Here is a 20,965-nt window from a genome sequence, read left to right on the forward strand (position 1 = left end):
CAACCTTTGCCTGAAAGAAAGAAAAGTAAACGCTAAACTCAGCCCGAAGTTAATTAATACGCAGTCAGAAAGAATTTTTGTGTGTGTGTGTGTGTGTGTGTGTGTGTGTGTGTGTGTGTGTGTGTTCTCATCTGCAGGTGAGTACATACAGATGGCGGGGAGAGCAGGCAGAAGAGGCCTGGATGCTACAGGCACGGTCATCATCCTCTGCAAGACTGGAGTTCACGAAATGGCGGACCTGCACACCATGATGCTGGTGGGTTCTGACACCGAGTGCACCTCCATTTTATCATTCACCGATTTTAATCTCCTCTTTAGAAGACGTTGCCCGGGGCATTTATTTGGTTTGATATAGCTGTTCAATTCCAGATTAGTGCTGTAAAGCATCAGACGTTTGATTCGGAAACAATTCCCAGCAGCTATAAACAGATGATCTCTTTAAGAGGATCTCTCTCTCTTTAAGTGAAGACGGAAAATGCAGATTATCACACTACAGAGAAAGCGTAAGCTTCCCTGAATCGAATCGTATCTGTGCGGAACTGAATCGTATCACATCGTTAGCGAATTGCAGCGTGTTGAATGTTTTTGTATCGTATCGTATACCGTGTATGGAGACGTGTACCGTATCGCCTGAAAGGTCTCATCACTGTTCCAGGTCTGTGAGTAGTGACGTGTTGGTGATTTTTTTTTTCTTTCTAAAGTGGAATTGCAGGTGGCGAAAAAAAAAAAAAGGTTGTCATAGCAATCAGGATCCATTGATACGAAGTGTGTTGTGGCTTTTATTGATGAATTTTTTTTACACGTGCCGTTTGTGTTACATAAGAAGGGTTTTAAAACGTGAGTGCCTGCGTGGTGTGTGTGTGTGTGTGTGTGTGTGTGTGGGTTTAGGGGATCCTATCTGGCTCTTCTCTGACTGTTAATCGGCGCCGTGGCGATGGGGGTCGTGCCGACCCGCTGCTCCATGGCAACAGCATCACCCCGACGGACTGAGAGATGTAATTACTCGCAGCGGGATGGAAAGAGAGCTGCGATCTCCATCAAACCCATTTGACTTATTTTTTCACGTTCTTCAAAAAAAGAATAGAAAAAAAGAACGAGCTGATGAAAATCGAGTTATTTTTTTTTTCTTTTTGAGTTTATTTTCTCGGCTGTTGGATCATATCTGTCTTTGATTTGACCCGTTTGCAGTCTAACCCGATTCTCCGCGTTTCCTCAGGGAAAGCCGACGTTGCTGCAGTCCCAGTTCAGGCTGACTTACACCATGATCCTCAACCTGCTGCGAGTCGAGGCCCTCCGAGTCACCGACATGATGCGCAGGAGCTTCTCGGAGAACCACAGGGACACGCAGGTGGATACGTTTCCCAGCAGCCCCTGCTCTTCAAAGATCTTTATTAAAATACCTGAAGTTTATCTGTATGTTTTTGTTTGTTTGTTTGTTTGTTTGTTTGTTTGTTTGTTTTAAACAGAGCATTAAATACAGGAAATACAATAAGGTGAAAATAATATATCGACTGTTGGAGAGTGAGCGCGGTATAAAAAGAATTCAAATCAGTTTTGACGGTTTTGTTCTATGTCCTGAAAAAAGAAAAGAAAAAAAAGCTCAATCTTTCAAACCCTTTCTGGTTCCTGTTAAGGTGAATTCGGTTGGACTGACCTGAGGGTTTTTTCTCTCTCAGATTTCTAGGAAAGATATGTAGCAGATGTAAGATGTAACATTTTGGCAAATTATCTATGCAAATTTTCTGCCTTTGCATGTTGTCTCTCTCTCTATCTCTGTTTCTCTCTCTCTCTCTCTCTCTCTCTCTCTCTCTCTCTCTCTCTCTCTCTCCAGTTCAGTTCAGTTCAACAGGGCTTTATTGGCATGAATGTTAGAAATTACGTTGTTGCCAAAGCGAATAGTGCAGGTAGATTAAATTAAAAGTTACACAAATAAACAAAGTTAAACCGACCAAAAAAAAAAAACCATCTCACTGTCTCTCTCGCTCTCTTGTACTCTCTCTATCTCACTGTCTCAATATCTGGCTCTCAACATTTATCTCTCCGTCTCTCGCTCTCAACATTTATCTCACTGTCTCCCTCTCTCAATCTCTCTCAACCTCTCTCTCTGTGTGTCTCTCTCTTTCAGACTAATGAGAGGAGGATATCCGAGTTGAAAAGTGAGCTTTCCTCTCTCCCACCTCTTGACACAGAGGGTCAGTTATCTGATCTGCTCTCATATTACCACACTTTGACAGAGCTACGCATTACAACAGAAGCCCTGCAGGTACGTGAACGAACACACACACGATCACAGACGCACACCATCACAGGCCTACATATCCTGTGCATAATATATGACGCCTTTGTAATCATATAAACTAATACTTCTATACTGAGGTACATACTGAAGACTATTTATGTAAAAAAAAACAAAAAAAAAAACTTTGGGATTTTTGTACAAATGAGTTAAGAATAAGTTTTCCACGCCCACTGTCTCAGCAAGCAGTGATGGAGTCGGTGAACGGAATGAAGGCCTTGTCAGTGGGACGGGTCGTCGTGGTCAACAACGCTCAGCACTTCAACGCCCTGGCTGTCCTCTTACAGGTCTGTGTGTGAAGGCGTGTATAGTTGTCTGTGTATATATATTTTTCATTGCCACAGCTCGAGAGCTCTTTAGCCGAGTTTGTCTAATGGACGTGTCTGCCATTCTGCCGCCCTCAGGTGTCCACTGACTCGGTGAATCGGACATTCACTGCCCTCATCATTTGTGAGAAAGGCAACGAAGAAGCAGCAGGACCCGTTCAGAACAACCGGGTGTTCACACACCTTCACGACACCAGCCTTTTCACCCCAGAGGGTCAGTCTCGTACACGTCACCAACTCGAAATGGCTACTGTAAGAAAAAGACCAGATAAATTGTCCTCGTTGTTGACGTGTTTGTGTGTGTTTAGGTCCCTGCAGTCACACGGTGCAGAAGCTGAGGCCGCAGGACATTTCTGCAATCACAGTTAAGACCCTGAAAGTCATCCCAGAGAGGATTATCGATAACTATAACAAGAGACAGCAGCCCCGCTTCAGGTGGACGAGCATCTGTTTTGTGTCCGCTTGCACTTATTTCACGTTCTCAGATCATTAAAGTGAACTTTCCCGCTTTTCCCGCCAGACTGGATCCACCTGGTCAAGCCATTTCCACTGCAACTCAGGAGCTCCTGCGATTGGCCGAGGCCAACCAGAACGGCATCGCGACCCTCGACCCCGTGAATGACCTCCACCTGAAGGGTGTGGATGTGGTGGAGGGTGTGATGAGGCAGCGAGTCCTTCAGGACAGCCTCAAAGACTTCCACTGCACCCACTCACCCACCTTCACTGAGCAGGTATGTCTTGCTTTGTTCTTCCCTCACCTGTGCCTGTGTTTACCTGTCTCACTCATTCTTGCCTGTCTACCAGCTGAGCGTCTGGTGAAAGACCACTTCAGGGCCGTGGCACCAAAAGTTTGGGGTTCTTCTTGTTCTCTTGCTCCTTCTTTAAATCTTGGATTAAGGTTTTTCAGTCAATACTGTCGTCTTATTAGGGGGCCAAGCACCGAAGGTGTGTAAGCACCCTATTGTTATTCTATGTTTTCTTCTTCTTCTGGCTAGGGTTTCTATGGCAGCCCATAGAACTGTCTGGTAAAAAGTTGTGAAATTTGGCACACTCATTGGGGAAGGTCTAAGGAAGATTCTGACCAAATTTGGGCCAAAAGCTACCAATATTTTATTGGCATCCCTGGATTCCCTTGGTTGAGACGAGACGCACCCTATGACGTCCTTTTCCGCCATCTTGGATTTAGTCAAAAACTGTTTTTTCGCTGTTCCTCCTACAAATTTTGTTCAATCATCACCAAATTTGGCACACATCATCTTCAGACTAAGCCTAAATTTGGAATAGTCCAAACGGTTTGCCCCCATAATGGCCCAACGAGTCTGACTGCGAAGCTGCCAAACAGGAAGTGAGGCTGCATCTCAGCAATGCGGGCATCAGCAGGTATCTTCAGGACCATGACCTGAGGCTATACAACAAATTTCGTGACAGCACCAGCTACACCTGTAACGCACTGGCAAATGCAAAAAAAACAAAAAAAAAACCAGGATGTGATTGTGTATCTCAGCAATGCGTCTACGCATAGTCATGAAACTTGAGAAGTATCTTCAGTACCATGCCGTGAATGTTTCCAAGAAGGTTCGTGACTGCACCACCTTGTGGTCAAGAACTGTAAGAGCTTTAATTTTTTCTCCCCATGTATCATTTGAAGAATCTGTGCTAAATTCACAGGTGTTTTTACTATAATTCCCTGGAGTATGCCGGCGTGAACGAACAACAAGATCTGAAATTAAAGTGTACGTCCTGATGACCATCTTGGATTTTGTTAGGGTCTTTTCACTACTCCTCCTACAAATTTTATTCTTTCATTTTTTTATTATTTTCATTAATACTAACGTTTTTACGTTCTTATTCGTAATTCTAAAAATTGCGTGGTTGTTTGTACACCTCACATTGATTCACAAAAAAACAATCAGAAGCATCTACTTACTATTAGTTACTTATACACAATCCTAAGGGCGTTCTTTCAAGCTGCTGCACATCTTTGTGTGGTATTAAAAACCGAATTATAATAGCTAATCCTTCTGGCCCCGGCTGCCATCCCTTCAGTCTCGGTGCATAAGAGGCTAATGTCTCATATGCTCCTGTTAATGTCATCCAGACTCCAGCATTGGAGGAATGAGATTAAACTCATCTCCTGCCACTAATTTGAATTTACTCGGAGAAAAGCGTCTGCGTGAGTGATTAACGACTGAGTGGATCGTCTCACAGCGGCTCCTTTTTTTTTTTTTTTGTCCTCAGTTTGCACGTGTGCAGGAGCGGATGAAACTGCAGGAAGAGCTGGACAAACTGCTGTACTTGATCTCGGATCAGTCACTGACTCTGCTGCCTGAGTACCACCAGAGGATTAAGGTCAGTGCCCGCTACGCTACCCGGCTATTACCGCTGCTTTCCTGATCGCTTCCCAAAGACATAGTGGCACGTAGTAGAGCAGTTAGACTGTCTGTAATACGGAGGATGGAGTTTGATCAGTATAGTGAGAAATGTATTCTTATGAGTTACATAAATGCCATCCTCCTATATAAAGAAAACAGTGACATTTTGTAGTTAGTAAAACACTTTGGGGAGTGCTATTGGAGGAAAATAATCAGTGACTGAGGAGTGTGATGTGCCCGGACAGGAAGTGTCAATGTTACAGCCCTGAAGCTGATGTCTCAAACTGGTTTATTCCTCTTATACCACAGAGACTGGTCAATGCTAACAATCTGACATGGTGAATGGAGTTTTATCTCTTCAATGCCCTCACCTCCTTTCTCTCTCTCTCTCTCTCTCTCTCAGTTGTTCCTAGATCTGAAAATCGATTCATGAAGAATGAAAGTCTTTTCATTCAGATCAGCTGTGTTATACTTCAGTGTGACGTGCGTGCTTTATATGGAAGAATTGCTTTTCTATCAGTTATGTGTGAGTTTTCATGGCACTTAAGAGGGGAAAGTAGTGTAGCATTTCTTCTCCCCTAATTGCTCCCTGTGTAGAGAAGAACTCTAGAGAAGTCTTCTCACTGCGTAAGTCTCAGAACCTAAAAAGGTGGAAAATTGGTCTTTTTGTTTAGAAGTGTTCTAATTACGGAAACAAGCGATGGTACTTTTCCTTGTCGTGTATTTTCCGGAAACGCAGTAGCACGGTGTAGTGTTGTATGACGTGTCGTGTGATGTGAATATATTTCGGTGATCTGATCCACAGGTCCTGGAGGCTCTGAACTACATCGACGGTAGCGGAGCGGTGCAGCTGAAGGGTCGAGTGGCATGTCAGATCAGCAGTCATGAGCTCCTTCTCACAGAGCTGCTGTTTGAGAACACGCTGAGTCCTCTGGCCCCGGAGGAGAGCGCCGCCCTGCTGTCCTGCCTCGTGTTCACACAGAACACTCAGATAGAACCGCACATCCCCAACACAATCCAAGAGGTATTGCACAGCAACGTGTGTGTGTGTGCGCATGCTTGTAACGCTGCTGATGTTCAATTTGCTATAGAAGTGTAGCAGGGTCCAGTGATTACAGCCTTCTGGAAGTTTCTCTCCCGTTCATTACCTTTGGCGGTATTGCCGAATGAAGAGATCTATGCTTCAGAACAAACTGTCAGCCATTACGTGAGACATTTATTTAAAGGAATGTTTGGCGGGGGATGACACAAAAAATGTTAAAGAGCTTTAATTAATGTGTAATTTATGTATTTTATCGGGACACGCGTTAAAGGTGTGGATCAGGACTGTGATCCTGTGGGACCCAACAAAAACACTCGCACAGGCAGGTGGTTCTTACTCATGCAGGTGAGATCGGACGTTTAGCGTGAAGCTCGCAGGACAAAGAAAAAACATATTTATTAACACAGTAGTGCTTCGGCATGTCCGGTAGCTCACACAAAAAAAAAACAGTGGAGACATAGTAGATACTCTCAATATTGGTAAAGTCTGATTCCACATGTGCAGTTGTTTTATCAGCAGTGCACTGTTATCCAGAAACGTTGGCAATATGCAGTGTGATCTTCAAAATATCGTATAACAAAACAAAATACTGAACCTAACTGCCATTTGAATTGATATAACGTGAATGAGAAATCCGTCTATCCGTCCATCCACCTCCCAAACCTGATCATATCCCAAGGGACTCTGGGAACAAGGCGAGGGACACCCTAGACGGGATGCCAAAACATCGCAGGGCATAATCGCACACACATTCACACACTAGAGGGGCCAATCAGCCTGCAGCGCATGTCTTTTGGACTGGGGGAGGAAACCGGAGTATACCCGGAGGGATTTGAACCCCCAATCCGGCAGGTCTGAGGCGACAGTGCTATCCGCTAAGCCACCGTGCTCCACGTAATGAGAAATCGGTTCCATTATCCACCGGTTTCTCATGTGACAAGGAATTTTAAAAAATGTTAATTCGAGTACACTGCCAGTCTGTGTAATCAGAGTGCTTACTGACTCACTGCTGCCAGAGTGCAGTTACTGGAACTGGCTGCTTCTGCTCCAAGCCTCCAGGAAGGGCAACACACCTGCTGAGCTCCACACACACACACACACACACACACACACACACACACACACACACACATATGCTTGTTCATGTTCCAGAGCTGTTTAACAACACTGATAGAAGACAAGTTTTAAAGAGGGCCTGAAATAGTGATGAAAGGAAAGCGGTGTGTGTGTGTGAATGATTTATAGCATACGGGAGTGCCTCTGAAGGAAGGAGCAGAAGAGAATCGAGTAGAGACACGGATGCTCAATGACCTTGAGTTTTAATAACTTGAGCGATAACATCCCGACTGTTTGTCTCGTCTCCCCTCAAACAGGCGATCGATCGGGTGCTGGGCGTGGCTCAGCGTATCGGGGAGCTACAGCGCGACTGCGGCCTCGCTCAGACCACCGAAGACTTCGTGTCCCAGCTTAAGTTTGGCCTGACTGAGGTGGTGTACTGCTGGGCCAGAGGAATGGTGAGCACTGACCCAAAAACCCACACCGCTCGTCGCTGAGAGAACACTGGCCTCGTTTCGATGAGAATTTTTGCGAGGGTGTTTTTTTAAATTTTTTTTTTTTTTTTATAGGAATTTAATGGTGTGTTAAATAAGGAGTGCTGTTTTAGGAAAATAATCAATGACCGGCCTGGTGTGATGAAACAGAGTGACTGTTAACACACCGAAGTTGATTATTTTCCAATATCTCAGCACATCCTGCTTTTAATGTTGCTGAACGTCTGCGAAACGAGTCAGTTCCTGTTATCACTTACCGTATAGCAGCTATAAATAGTCTCTCAAATTCTCTCGGAAGTCCTTTTTCCTCTCTCTCTCTCTCTCTCTCTCAGTTAATAAGATAAAAAACGCAACTTGTCTTGTTACCAAGAAGACCTAACGCACGAAATCCTCTGTTCTGAAGATGTTAGTATGGCGGAGACTCCTTCCATAAATGTAAAATCATTCATTTTGACATCTTCTTACGGAAAACGTACCGGATCACTGATTAGATTAGACATGTGTCTCTGATATAAATACCAACACATTTTTAATCTGTGTATCGTTCGGTTTAGATCAGGAGTGTCCAGTGTTATCCAGAAAGGGCCGGTGTGGGTGCAGCCAATCATAAGCCTATTGAAAGCCAAGATCAGCTGATTAAACAGGTGGAATCAGGTGTGGCTCCTGATTGGTTGGACTGAAAACCTGCACCCACACCGGCCCTTTCCGGATAAGATCGGACACCCCTGTTTTAGATCACAAGTGCCCGAATCGCACCAGCCGCCGTATCGATTATTTTCCTACAACAGTACACCGAGGCGTCTTTTTATGTTTTTTACTTGCTGTATATTATCACCTATCATCTGTGTACCATCACAGTTCTTTATCATGATAGATCACCACGCTTGTGGAGATATCAAACTGGAACACATTAACAGGTATAAACAGTGCATTGCATTACAGTAGTAAATCAGAGCGTGATGTGTGTGTGTGTGTGTGTGTGTGTGTGTGTGTGTGTGTGTGACAGCCCTTTGCGGAGATCGCCCAGCTGACAGACGTGCAGGAAGGGACGGTGGTGCGCTGCATTCAGAGACTGGACGAAGTCCTGAAGGAGGTTAGACAAGCGGCCCGAATCGTAGGTGATTCGGTTTTGGGCAGCAAGATGGAGAGAGCATCGCTGGCCATTCGCAGAGACATTGTCTTCACGGCGTCTCTTTACACGCACTGAGAGAGTGCGTGCTTCAGGGATGGCTGTGTGTGTGTGTGTGTGTGTTTACATAAAGATCCACATGCACTGTTGAAGGAGAAATGGAGAAAAGGAGAAAATCGTTTTCCATCTGTACTTATTAAAGATGGCACCTCAGAGCAACGAAGACAGCTGAAGATGAAGACTAAATCCATATGATTACAGGTTTGAAGTGTGTCCAGACATGTTTACATTTTGTACGTGTCTGTCTGTGATAGAGTAACGCAGTGATGTCTGATGAATTGGAAGTCAAAGACAAAGCCAGTCATGGCCTGTAATTTATTGTACAGTATTCAAACCCACTGTATGTAAAATGAGCGATAGTCCTCTCCACAGCACTACATGTCAACTCTAGTAAAACGAATACAGCTAGGTGACGCGGCTCCTAATGAACATTACACGGACTGTCTTATAAAGTGAAATCTCACTTTTTAAAAAAAAAAAAAAAAAAAAGAGACCGTGATTTAAGGATGGAACTGAAATTGATTATTCATGAATTCACAGCACACGATATTCTCCGTCATGACAGTGCAGTAGAAATTGCTCTTAAGCCTTCTAAAATAGCACTTTCTCTGATCACGTAGCAGCTTTTCACAGAACGTCCTGCAACACAAATCCATCGGTGTAGCGTAACGTTACGCTCGGATCGATTTCGGAATTCCTCGTCGTCACACTTTACTTCCATACCTAGTACACCGTCACACTCCTAATAATCATGTTATTCATCATCGTTTTTTTTTTTTTTTCTTTCGTACAGCAATATCCTTGGCCGACGAAACAGTCCAAGACGTGCTAGCTCGTCTCTGTCAACATCAATATGCATTCGGCTGTATTATAATCGTCAGATCACAGATGCATGTAGTCTGCGTGTTTGCTGACTCCCCCCGCTTTTGGTAGAGATTCTTTTCTGAAATTGAAATCTCTTTTTTTTTTTTTTTTTTTTTTTTTGAAAGCAGCTGTAACCCACTAATGTTCCTAGACAGTATATCGGCGAGCTAACGCGACTTCACTCAATACTAGACAAGCTGATTTCAATAAACCTTTTACAAGAATACACATGAATTGTTTTGCCACAAGACTGGATTGTTTTCAGCGTTTTTCATTGTAGCTTGGGAATCGTGTATATCTACAAACCGACTGTATGAATGTGTGTGTTTGAGAATGGTGAGCTGAGATCTCTGCAGTAACCGGTAACCAAATATTACTTGTGTGTTGGACCATTCTCAGAGCCTCGGTTATATTGACGGGAGCAACATGGGTAGTGTTGATTGGGGTTTAAAACATCTCAATGTCACTCCTGGGTTATGAATAGTCCACCGATCAATAATATCCAGCCATCCCTGCTTTCCTCCCACCTCCTAAAAACATGCTAGTACATTAGCAATTAGGGTACCGAATTGTACTGTACAGACGTTTCTTTGTCACTGGGTTGGTACCATCAAGAGTGTACATACCTTTTTAGTATGTATCTTTATACCCTTAAATAATTGAAGGTACATAGGGGTCATGAAACCTCCCTCTTTCAGCTCAAGTCTACCTCTCAATGTTTTTGAAAAATGCAGCTTAAATGGGTGTGGATGGCTGTGCGAAGAAGGGAGGGGAGTGGGTGTGGCAGGGGAAGAGGAGGGGGGGCAAGCCTTCAGAACACTCAAAAATAAATAAATAAAAAGATGGATAGTGACACAATTTGCAGATGAGGCAGAGGACGTCTCTCCTCCTGAATCCCCAGGGCTAAATGGAGACATAATAGATAGCAGTGCAGGTCCTCTGCCCTATCTATTTAAACCATTACCCCTGGCGTGACTATGGAGGAAAACATCAAATAAAACCATAGGCAGCACGGATGGGAGGAGTTTCGGAATGGTAGCTAGCTAATAGACTGAAGCTTTTCATGAATACAAAGGCGAAGGCTCGTCCCTTCAACACGGACTCTCGTTGTATAGTTTTGCACTCGATGGTCCGTGGAGTTTTAAGCGGTTTAATTAGCTCAAAAGGTAAGTAAAACGGTCATGGTTAAAATTCAACACATACCTCATTTGAAGGGATGGAAAAGTCCTCGGGACTGAGTACCGCATCATTGTGTAGACGCAAACTGCTTTCATGAGCAAGTCCGAAGTCCACGTTTCTCCAATTCTCGTAGCTCTCCCGAGAAAACACACTCGAACTCTTACACCACTGAAACAAACACCCGCGACCCGTTTGAACGCATGTCATCTAATACTCTGTAGGAAAGCACCACATGCGGTCATGAATAATTAAGAGACAGCATCTTCTCATAGGATAAGAACACGCAGGCTCATGAATAATTCTGAGACCCCGGCACATCATCGAAGTACTATAGTACATTGCCAGGTCACCACAAGTTATATATATATATATATATATATAATCATTATCTATGGATTACTTAACTCCGGTTAAGGGCTATGTTTTGTTGTGTGTGTTAGAGCAGGCACACAGCGCTCGACCCCAAGTATACACTATATGGCCAAAAGTATAGGAGAACACCTCATCATCACACCAATATGCACCCATTCCAAAACCGTGGGAATTAACATGGAGCTGGTCCATGTGCTGTTGCCTCCACTCTTCCGGGAAGGCTTTCCACTAGATTTTGGAGTGTGGCTGTGGGGATTTGTGCTCATTCAGCTACAAGAGCATTAGTGAGGTCAGGCAATGGTGTTGGGTGAGGAGAACTGAGGTGTTCAGTGGGGTTGAGGTCAGGGCTCTGTGCAGGACACTCGAGCTCTTCCAGTCCAATCTTAACACACCATGGAGCTCGCACTGTGCACGGGACAATGTCATGCTGGAGCAGGTTTGGACGTCTTGGTTCCGGTGAAGACATTATATGCAGTGATCTGTTTAGCAACAGTTTGGGAAACAACCACGGGTGTGACGGTCAGATGTGAGCAAACTTCTGGCCATAGAGTGGAGCTTTGACAGAGACCAGGCTGGATTTTTCAGCAGGGTGATTCACTAGATAGTGAATGTAGATACGCTAGAAGAGAAGTGATTAAAATGGCAGTGTATCTTTAGATCTTTATCTGTGGTTTCATGTCTGGTTAAGGACCATGTTTTGGGAAAGATGAGTGGTCATCCACAAATGAGGGTTGAATTTCACTCAGCTTGAGACTAGGAATGAATCCATCAAAAAAAAAAAAAAAAAAAAAAATGAGTGAAATTCAACCCTATTATGGTGTTTCCCAGACTGTCTTGTCTCTTTAAGACAGCCACACCGTGTATGTGATTAATTCAGTGTGATGCGATGCTCTGACAGGAGCCCATTTTCCCCTACATGTAGCTTGCTGCTCTGGTATTGTGTACACGGGGGGGAAAATACACTTGGCACCAACGAAGATTTCCTATTAGATCACAAAACCCAGGAATATAAAAGCTGAAATCATCGTTTTTCTTGATGTGAAGATGCTCTGATAGCCTGAAGGACTTCTCAGCCGTTTTAACGTCTTAACGGTTTAAAAAAAAAAATCAATTTAAACAAAGGGCACGCGCGTCTGCCGTTATTTCCAACTGAACACTCGTCGCCTCAGATCAACTGCGCGTGATGTCGTCGGCAAAACACGGTAAGGTTGATTGATTATCCCGGTTTATTTACACACGCCATTGATAATGAATTCATTTTCTTGAAATGTGAAACCCCCCCAACCCCAAATAAACGTCACGGACATGAAAATGGATTGTAACGTGCTAATTAATAACCTTGGTTAACAGTAAGTAACGCTGTCTATCTCTCTCTGTCTCTCTCTTTTAATACAGCCGCATAACGTGTGTAGGTTTTTATTATTTTCATTTACATTTGCACTCTACCAGACTCTAACACGGTCTAAATGTCAATGTAAAAAAAAAAATTGACATTATTAAGCTACACAATATTAAAGCTAAATATGTGCAATTGGCTACAAAGAACAGAAAGGGGGGAAAATATAAATAATAAAGCGTCTCACGGCGGCCGTATTCCAAATTGCTCTTTACTCCCTACATAGGTGCACTACATAGGGTATTCATTAATGGTCTCGTGCGCCCTATGTAGTGCACTAGTTTTCGAATCCTTAGCCGTTTGCTATTCGGACAGTGATTGATAACGGATACAGAATGGAAAATCTGCATGATTTCAGTCTCTTCTGACGTTAAATGGTAACCGTTGAGATCAGTTTATTTATTTTTTGTCATTTGTTTATTTATTTACTTTTTTTTTTTGGCATATGCAGTTTTTAAAAGGACATCCGTCGAGATTTATAAGAATATACCGACTCAGAAAAACATAATTTGTGTGACTTTAGTATTATTATTATTATTATTATTATTATTATTATTATTATATAACTGGTGTATTTTAAGGTTTTTCAAACTTCAGCTAAGTAGAAAAAAATAAAAGAAGGAAAATTATAGTCGTATGATGTCCAAGTTGATTTAATGCAATTATGGGTTTTGTTTAGGTGTAATATTGTCTTTTTAAGCATTTACATGCAATGTAATCTAATAATGATCATAATCATCATAATAATAATAATAATAATAATAATGAACAGAAACATCAGACAGGCAGACTAAAAGGACATGCTGTGACATATTGCAACACATTTTCTCTCTGCAGTGAGCTCCTGTTTAAAGCTGCAGTATTTCACAGATAAAGGTCTCACTTTGATTCAGAAATAATAAATAAATAAAGAAGAAGAAGAAAAAAAAACGTTTTTTAGCAGCGGCTGCTGTGTGTCCGTGTCACATGACGAGGTGTCTGTCATTCCTTGTTTCCTGTTAACAGGGTGAAAAGGACAATCTTTTTCTTCACAGTGAAGGAGAAACCCCTCATGCTCGTCTCTCTAGACGGACGAGGGTTTTTTTCCCCCCCGTGGCTCGATGGCGTAGAGATGCTGTGCCGGTTCGTGTTCGCTGAGGGCCCTGAGAACGTTGCCGATTCGATTGTGTTTCTGTGTCACCGTCTGACGTTTTTCGTTCTGATTAGGGATGCGTCGATACTGATACTATGATGGTTCCCCAGCATCATTACCCCTAGCCTAGGGTGCGTGTCTTCATGGGCATACGACTCGAAATTCGAAATCAAAGCAATGCGAACTGGGAAAATATCAAGAGGAAGAACTATAGCGAACTATATTCCTATAATACAGATAACCTGATCAAAAAGATCCGTCCATTTTCCGTACCGCTTATCCTACACAGAGTCGCGGGGAAGCGTGGAGCATATCCCTGGGAACTCGGGGCAGAAGTTGGGGAACACCCTGGACGCAGGGCACAATCACACACACATTCACACACTCCGGACAATTTAGAGATGCCAGTCAGCCTACAACACGTGTCTTTGGACTGCGGGAGGAAACCGGAGTACTTGGAGGAAACCCCCGAAGCAAACACTAAGCCACCGTGCCTCAATCAAAACAATCTTAACTATAAAACTCAGAACAAAGCGCCAACGATGCAGGCTACTTGAGAACAGACATCTACGGACGAAGCTATGCGAGCGAACATAGCAGCTCTTACCCAGGATGTTGTTCTTGTTGATGATCCACAGTCGAACCTTGACAGCGAGGGCTTCTGATGACGATGAAACGTACTTGACTTACAGCTAAACAGAAGCACACCGCAGTCGTACTCGATTTAAGGTCACTAAAGTAGCTAGCCAATGAACTTCAGTGAAAATCAGCTCGCTAATGATAAAGAACGAGTCTAGAAACCGCAACTCGTTAACACAAACGCGTCACTATATAAAGCAGGGAAACATAAACAGAGCCGAATGAAATGTCCCATGATGCCCCTGAGTGATTAATACGAAGAGGTTACACATTTTGGTACCGATGGTGGTACCAATGAATCTGCATCACTTTTGGTTAGCATTGCTGAACTGATGATGATGGCAGGGGTTACAAAATGGCTTGTCCTCAAATGCCTCTCTCTTTCTCACGCGCACACACGTACACCATCTATCGGTATCGCACACTGTCTAGTTCGGTGTTCATAGTGATTTGTAATGTGTATTTAATGAGCTCACAAAGCATTTTAATCGATATGGGATGAACCACCAGGAGAAGCATACATTAAGCCCAGTTGATTTTGCTGCAGCGTAGTTCTCTGGCTCGAGCGCTGTGGTACAATTGATCATAGTCACACACGGCTCACACACAAACAAGCGTCAGGGGATAAAAGAGTGAGTGTTAAAGACTGGTGGAAGAAACAAGCAATGTTAGGCATGCCAAGAAACATCAAGAACTGCGTAATCTGAGTAACGCAACACAACCAGAGGGGATGGCACAAGACTCATTCCATCTAATGGATAAACGTCTCCCTGAAACACGTTAAAGGTTCTGTTTCCACGTGAAGTTATCGGTCGGGTGGCGTGTCGATGTCACAGGAGGGCATGGTGATCGCTGTTGTAATTACAACGGCGTTTAACCGGGGGGAAATCTCAGCAATCTCAAACATAAAGGATTAACGGTCAGATTTTGCCGTTCGCTCTGAAAAACAAAAGAGCTAGAGCTTCCTGTTTCACTCATCATTGGTTGAGGTGAAACTAACTAGCTACAGTAGCTAATAATCTAGCTTGCTAACCGTCTTTGGTCACGTTTTTAAAGTCCGCGTTAATTAGCTTGTATTTTATTTAGGAGTGCTCTTTTAAATGTCATCTAATTAGCCTTAATTAGCTCGGTACTGTACAGTTAAGGGCAAACGTTTTTTTTTAGGAGTTAATTTTTAGAACAACCTGTTAGAGACAGATTTATTTCAGGTTTAATTCACTAGATCAGAATTGTTCATACAGCATGATGACTGTCTTTCAGAAATTGATGTAATGACCTTTAGAAGTTTCTGATTGGCCAGTTGTCATGATCAGGAGTTAATTGGGAGAGGCTGTATTTAAGAGCTTTATGGTCAGTGCCATGGGAATCTCCAAGAACTTCAGAAAAAAAAAAAAAAACATTTGTGCACCTCCACAGGTCTGGCTCCTCCAAACACCTAAATGTACCATATATAGAAATCTTGGGACCACACAGACACTACATCATTCTGGAAAGATGAACAAACTTTGGTCCGAAAGGTTCACGCCCAAAAAAAAAAAAAGAACCCCAAGACAACAACAAAGGAGTATGCGAAGGAGTTGGAGGAATCAGGGACCAAAGTATGTACATCCACCATTAAGAGAGATCTACATCACCGAGGACTGATGTAAATAAATAAATAAATAAATAAAAAGCCAGACTGAAGTTTGCAGATGATCACCAGCCTTTTGGAGGAGTGTTCTCTGGTCAGATGAAACAAAAACTGAGCATTTTGTCCAGAATGATCAACTAGGTATGAAGGATTAAGGGTGAGGCTCTTTAATCCGAACAAACATGGGGGTTGTAGCATCATGTTCTGTGGGGTGTTTTGCTGGGAAAAGGACTGGTGCACTTCAGAAAATAGAAGGAGGATTATCTAGAAATAGTTTTTTTGTAGGATTTGTTCATCGGTGACAGAATCTTGTAGAGACAACAACACAATTCCGAAAAGGGATGGTAATAAAACGAATGCTAACACCGCTGTAACAGAAGTGACGTGACAAAAATGTGAACGCTTCCATGTTCATGTGGCCTTTTTTTTTTACGCTGGGTCACCTGGTCGGAAAGCAGATTTATTTTAATTTTTTTTTAGCTCGAGTTATATTTATGGTGTCACGAGCGTGAACTAGAAACAGTATAAAATACAATATGTACGCATGTTTATCCTGTAGCCCTGAATAAAGTGTAACAAAACTTTGTGAAAAGGTCCACTTCATGTAATCGCACACAGCGGTTACGCAATAATCCGTATATACTGTAGTAAATGTTACACCCATTTCCTGTTATATTTACTCGCCCAGCGCAAGAGAAGCACAGGAATAAATAAATGGTCCACACCTTGCTTACATAAACACACACGATTTGTGTCTGGTGTCAATTAAACCTTGCTCCATATTCAAGGTTTAAGTCTTTTAATGACCTCCAAGGCTTTTAAATGCAGTTGCCAATATCTATGTTTTGTAATACTTGTGTAGATGGATTTTTAAAGTGCACCTATTATGGTTTTGAAACGTGCCTAATTTTGTTTTAAAGGTCTCATACAATAGATTTACATGCATCCGAGGTCAAAAAACATTTTAACGTGCTCATAATTTAAACTGCAGCATTACCATTCCCCCCCCCCCCCCCAGTGTCACAAACGACTCCATAAATGATTCGTTCTAAAGGATTCACTCTAAAATCCCCCTTTCAGAGAGCATACTCTGCTCTGATTGGTCAGTCTGTTGGCCAGTCTGTTCTGATTGGTCGAAAAGGAAATACCCACTACCCTAACGAGTTTCAGCTCAGAGGCGGGGTTTGTTGTTATAAACCTACCTAGTTTAGTACAGGAAGTAAAGTCTGGAATCACTAACGAATCGTTTCAGCTGTTCAGAATCGGTTCCTTCTTTTGGGAGTCGATAACTCCATTTGTCGTGCGCCTTGATTTTTGAAACTTTGCAGACTTTTTACATTCACAAACAGCTACATGTATAACACACTACATGAAAGGTAATATTTGGAAAAACATAATATGTGCACTTTAACTATATATAATAAACGTCTTTGGATGGGAGTCTGTAAAAATGTTTTGTTTGTTTTTTACAGTATTTATTATGCATATATTTAAGTTAAACTATTTTTCCCCCCCCAACCTTATAACTGACCTTGAGTTTGTAGCCATGAGTTAGCTAGACAAAATTCTGTATCTGAAAAAAAGGTATATATTAACGTATAAAAGTATATAAAGAATATGCGTGGCTTGTGTTGGAAGATCGTTGGGAATGGTGGGAAATCACTCGTTCACAGCATACATGTGATACCGAATGTATAAATGGTGTTCAATCTAAATATTTATAGACATATTACGTCTCAGTCCTGGTAACCAAATGAAAAGCGGCCATTTTATGAAGTAGTCTGTATAAAATAGAAACATGACGGACGAGATATGGACCCTTTTTTGGTACGATATAGTTGGAATTATATTAAGTAAGGAATAATTGACTCCGGGCCGTTGAATGATTCGAACATAACGCACACAACGTGACGGTAATGCGGTTACACCTCTGCCATGCATCATTGTCTAATCATCCAACCGGAGTCAGTTATTCCGCTTGTACCACAGTTACCACACCTCAGGATATTGTTCAGATGTTTTGTTTCAAGACATTTGTCAGGTTTTTGTCCTTTGTGTGTGGAACTAATTTATTACGCTTCCCATCTCAAGCCTCCGCTGCTAATTCCCAAAGCTTTTAGAGCTAGTAACTGAGGCTTGAGCAGTTACTGGAGAGAGAGAGAGAGAGAGAGAGAGAGAGTTCACAGTTGTTGTTTTTTTTGTTTCATGCTGATGATATAAAAATAGAACAAAAGAAATAAATAAATCTCAATAAGCCTACTTGTTCACAGGGTTTTCTGTCTCATTACTGCAATCACATGCTCTCTCTCGCTCTCCCTTTCTTTTTACTTGCTCTCTCTCTCTCCAATAACTGCACATCAACAGCTCAAGCCTCCTTGTTGCCTCAAGGCCGCAGTACCACCTCGTAAATTTTCTAATAATTCAGTGGCCCGTCGTCAATTATTATGTAAATCTTCTGTCATTTTGTTTATCGTTAGCTCTGGTGGACAGTCAGCTCATTTTTCCGTCATTTCAGTGAACTTGGCGAAGTGATGTGGAACTCTAACGCTGTCAAGACCTGACTGGAGCTCCTTTAGCTGTGCGTTCACCGAAAAATAATCGCACACCTCAGAACGCCTGTCAGCCAATCGGAATCGAGAATTCAAGAGCGCTCATCTCAGGGTTTGAGGTTTCTATCAGCAGACTAGTTCAAAACCACAAAAAATGAGAACAGGAAAATGTCAAACCAGGACCTTTGTCAAACCACAACGACCGCAGCGCTGACCTCTGGCAGGAAGAGTTTCATCACATGTAAAATTAATGACACTTCTTTCTGCTTCAGACGCTGGCCTTTCTAAGACAACGTTGTGGAGTTTTAACAGTCAAGATTATATCATAGATAATTATTTTAAATGGTACATTTATAGGAAATACATTTTGAAAGTTACATGTTTTGCACTTGTATAAGAGCGTCCTCGGTTTTCAGTGAGACATCACTTCCTGTGTTCGTCTGAATGCAGGTCTCGAGGAGGCAGCAGGAAGGCAGCCCATGACTCAGCCGCTGAACCAAATGGCTCCTCCACCATACCTGGCGTCGCAGGACTCCAACATGCCCCCACACCCTCCTCCGCCCGGCTGCGGCCCCCAGCCTAACTACCCCCCTCCCCCTCCCCCTCCCGGCTCTGAAGGGTATTTACATGAGTCTCAGTTCCCTTCTGGAAACCCTCCGCCTCAGGCGGCCCCTAACGGTTACACGGTCCAGACGCATGGGCCCACCGGCTCGATGCCTCATCCTCCCGTGGGTTACCTGCAGCTCGGATATCCACTCCAACTGCAGCCTTGCACTGCTTATGTACCTGTGTATCCCATCGGAACAGGGGTGAGTCAGGGCCCGTTTCACACACTGTTCTTTTCTGAGCGACACTATGACATGACTCTTGTCTAGTATAGCAAAGCAGTGTGTTATTGTTTAGTGAATGTTTAGCGTGACGGTAAGGAAGGTGATGTATAACGTCTAGAGAACCGTAACGATTCATCAGACCGATATCAGGTGTTGAGTAAATTCACAGCAGTTTTGAACAAGTAATGCATTTTGACAAGTGACCAAATTAAAGAAACGGTTTCGCTAATAGACTTTGACTTTCATACCCCACTGTATCTCCACCGACATCATTTGAAATATTCATCCCTCTTTCTCTTTCTCCCAGGGCCAGCCTTACATGCCTAATGGTACACCCCATGCAGGTGTTGCGCCAGGGCAGGTGCCAATGCAAATGCCCCCTGGCGTTGCTCTAATGGAGCCGCGGCGGCCCCCTCACGACTACCTGCCCATCGCAGTGCTCACCACCATCTGCTGCTTCTGGCCCACAGGCATCATCGCCATCATCAAAGCCGTGCAGGTGAGCCGGCCATGCAAACGAGCAATGTCCTGAATTCATTAGAATATTAAGAACTCTTCAGGGCAAACCTTTATAACAGATCAAACTAAAAGAGCGTGTGGATTTAAGTATGTAGAAAACCTTCACAAATGGAATGCAGGAGCAGATGCAACGTTTTAAAATGTGCACAAAAACCCGACAGTGCGTTCTGAATTGAATCTGTTTATTGTGACGCGATCGTAGGGATGTAACTACCAGTCATTTTATAATGGATGAATCAGTGCTCTAATGCATAAATTTGCAAGAGATGATGTATTTGACAAACAAACCATCTCCTAAATGTAACTGTCGCCACCGTAATCTTGAACTCTCAAGCTTCATCTCAAATTTTGATGAAAAGCATCAGCAGAAAATCGTAGCTAATGAATTTAAAGTGCGTCCTTGAAGACGAAACGATGAAATATTTAAAGTGTAAACGAGCCCCGGAGTAAACCGGTCACGTTTCATTAATTCATGAAGGCGATTTTAATGTAGAGTGAGTCCTATTCTTCATCCTTAAAAGCTGTTCAGATGACAGCTAAGGGAAGACACCCCTAAGGCAGGTTAACTGCTAAACCAGACATTAATGCACATGGCCTACCAGATAGACCACGATCGCATTCGTCTAAATCTTGAAGAAGTGTACGGTAGAAGCGGCATTAATCTCAGCTCAGTTCAACAAAATAGAGTGCCAGAGCATAGTTGCTTAAGAAATTTGTCTTCTTGTGTTTTTCTCAACCTAACCCTGCAACCACAAGTTTCTCTGTGTTCAAACATAACGCCACCGAGCACTTGGTAATCTGGCAGAATCTAGCAGAAGATGCTGTTTCTTCTGCGTTAGGTACGTACAGCTGTCGCTCGGGGCGACATGGTGTCGGCGGAGATCGCGTCACGCGAGGCACGTAACTTCTCCTTCATCAGCCTGGCAGTGGGCATTGCCTCCATCGTGCTCTGCACCATCCTGACGGTGGTGGTGATCATCGCCTCGCAGCACCACGACGAAGACTGGGAGCCGTAGACCCGACCCAAAAGCCGCACCACACTACGGACTGAAGGCGGTACAGCCAGTATTCTGCTCATCA

At 43.1% G+C, this 20,965-nt stretch overlaps 2 protein-coding genes across 2 annotated transcripts in view; both read left to right on the top strand.

The window, feature by feature from the left end:
• The window catches only part of skic2 (SKI2 subunit of superkiller complex), a 24,675-nt gene extending 13,646 nt beyond the window's left edge, over positions 1-11,029 (top strand). Inside the window, exons 19-29 of the mRNA XM_053637424.1 lie at positions 138-256; positions 1,217-1,348; positions 2,126-2,263; positions 2,479-2,583; positions 2,701-2,836; positions 2,931-3,057; positions 3,143-3,353; positions 4,861-4,971; positions 5,800-6,018; positions 7,410-7,550; positions 8,593-11,029. Of these exons, the coding sequence (XP_053493399.1) occupies positions 138-256; positions 1,217-1,348; positions 2,126-2,263; positions 2,479-2,583; positions 2,701-2,836; positions 2,931-3,057; positions 3,143-3,353; positions 4,861-4,971; positions 5,800-6,018; positions 7,410-7,550; positions 8,593-8,793 (1,640 nt within the window). The 3' untranslated portion in view covers positions 8,794-11,029. The remainder of the gene's footprint in view (positions 1-137; positions 257-1,216; positions 1,349-2,125; positions 2,264-2,478; positions 2,584-2,700; positions 2,837-2,930; positions 3,058-3,142; positions 3,354-4,860; positions 4,972-5,799; positions 6,019-7,409; positions 7,551-8,592) is intronic.
• A 718-nt stretch (positions 11,030-11,747) lies between these two features.
• prrt1 (proline-rich transmembrane protein 1) lies at positions 11,748-20,965 on the top strand. Its single transcript, XM_053637430.1, has 4 exons — positions 11,748-12,392; positions 18,987-19,345; positions 19,674-19,865; positions 20,725-20,965. Exons 1-4 carry the CDS (start codon positions 12,374-12,376, stop codon positions 20,899-20,901), a joined length of 747 nt encoding a protein of 248 aa, XP_053493405.1. The 5' UTR covers positions 11,748-12,373; the 3' UTR covers positions 20,902-20,965.

The sequence above is a fragment of the Ictalurus furcatus genome, chromosome 12 (genome assembly GCF_023375685.1).
Source record: "Ictalurus furcatus strain D&B chromosome 12, Billie_1.0, whole genome shotgun sequence".
Classification (NCBI taxonomy): domain Eukaryota; kingdom Metazoa; phylum Chordata; class Actinopteri; order Siluriformes; family Ictaluridae; genus Ictalurus; species Ictalurus furcatus.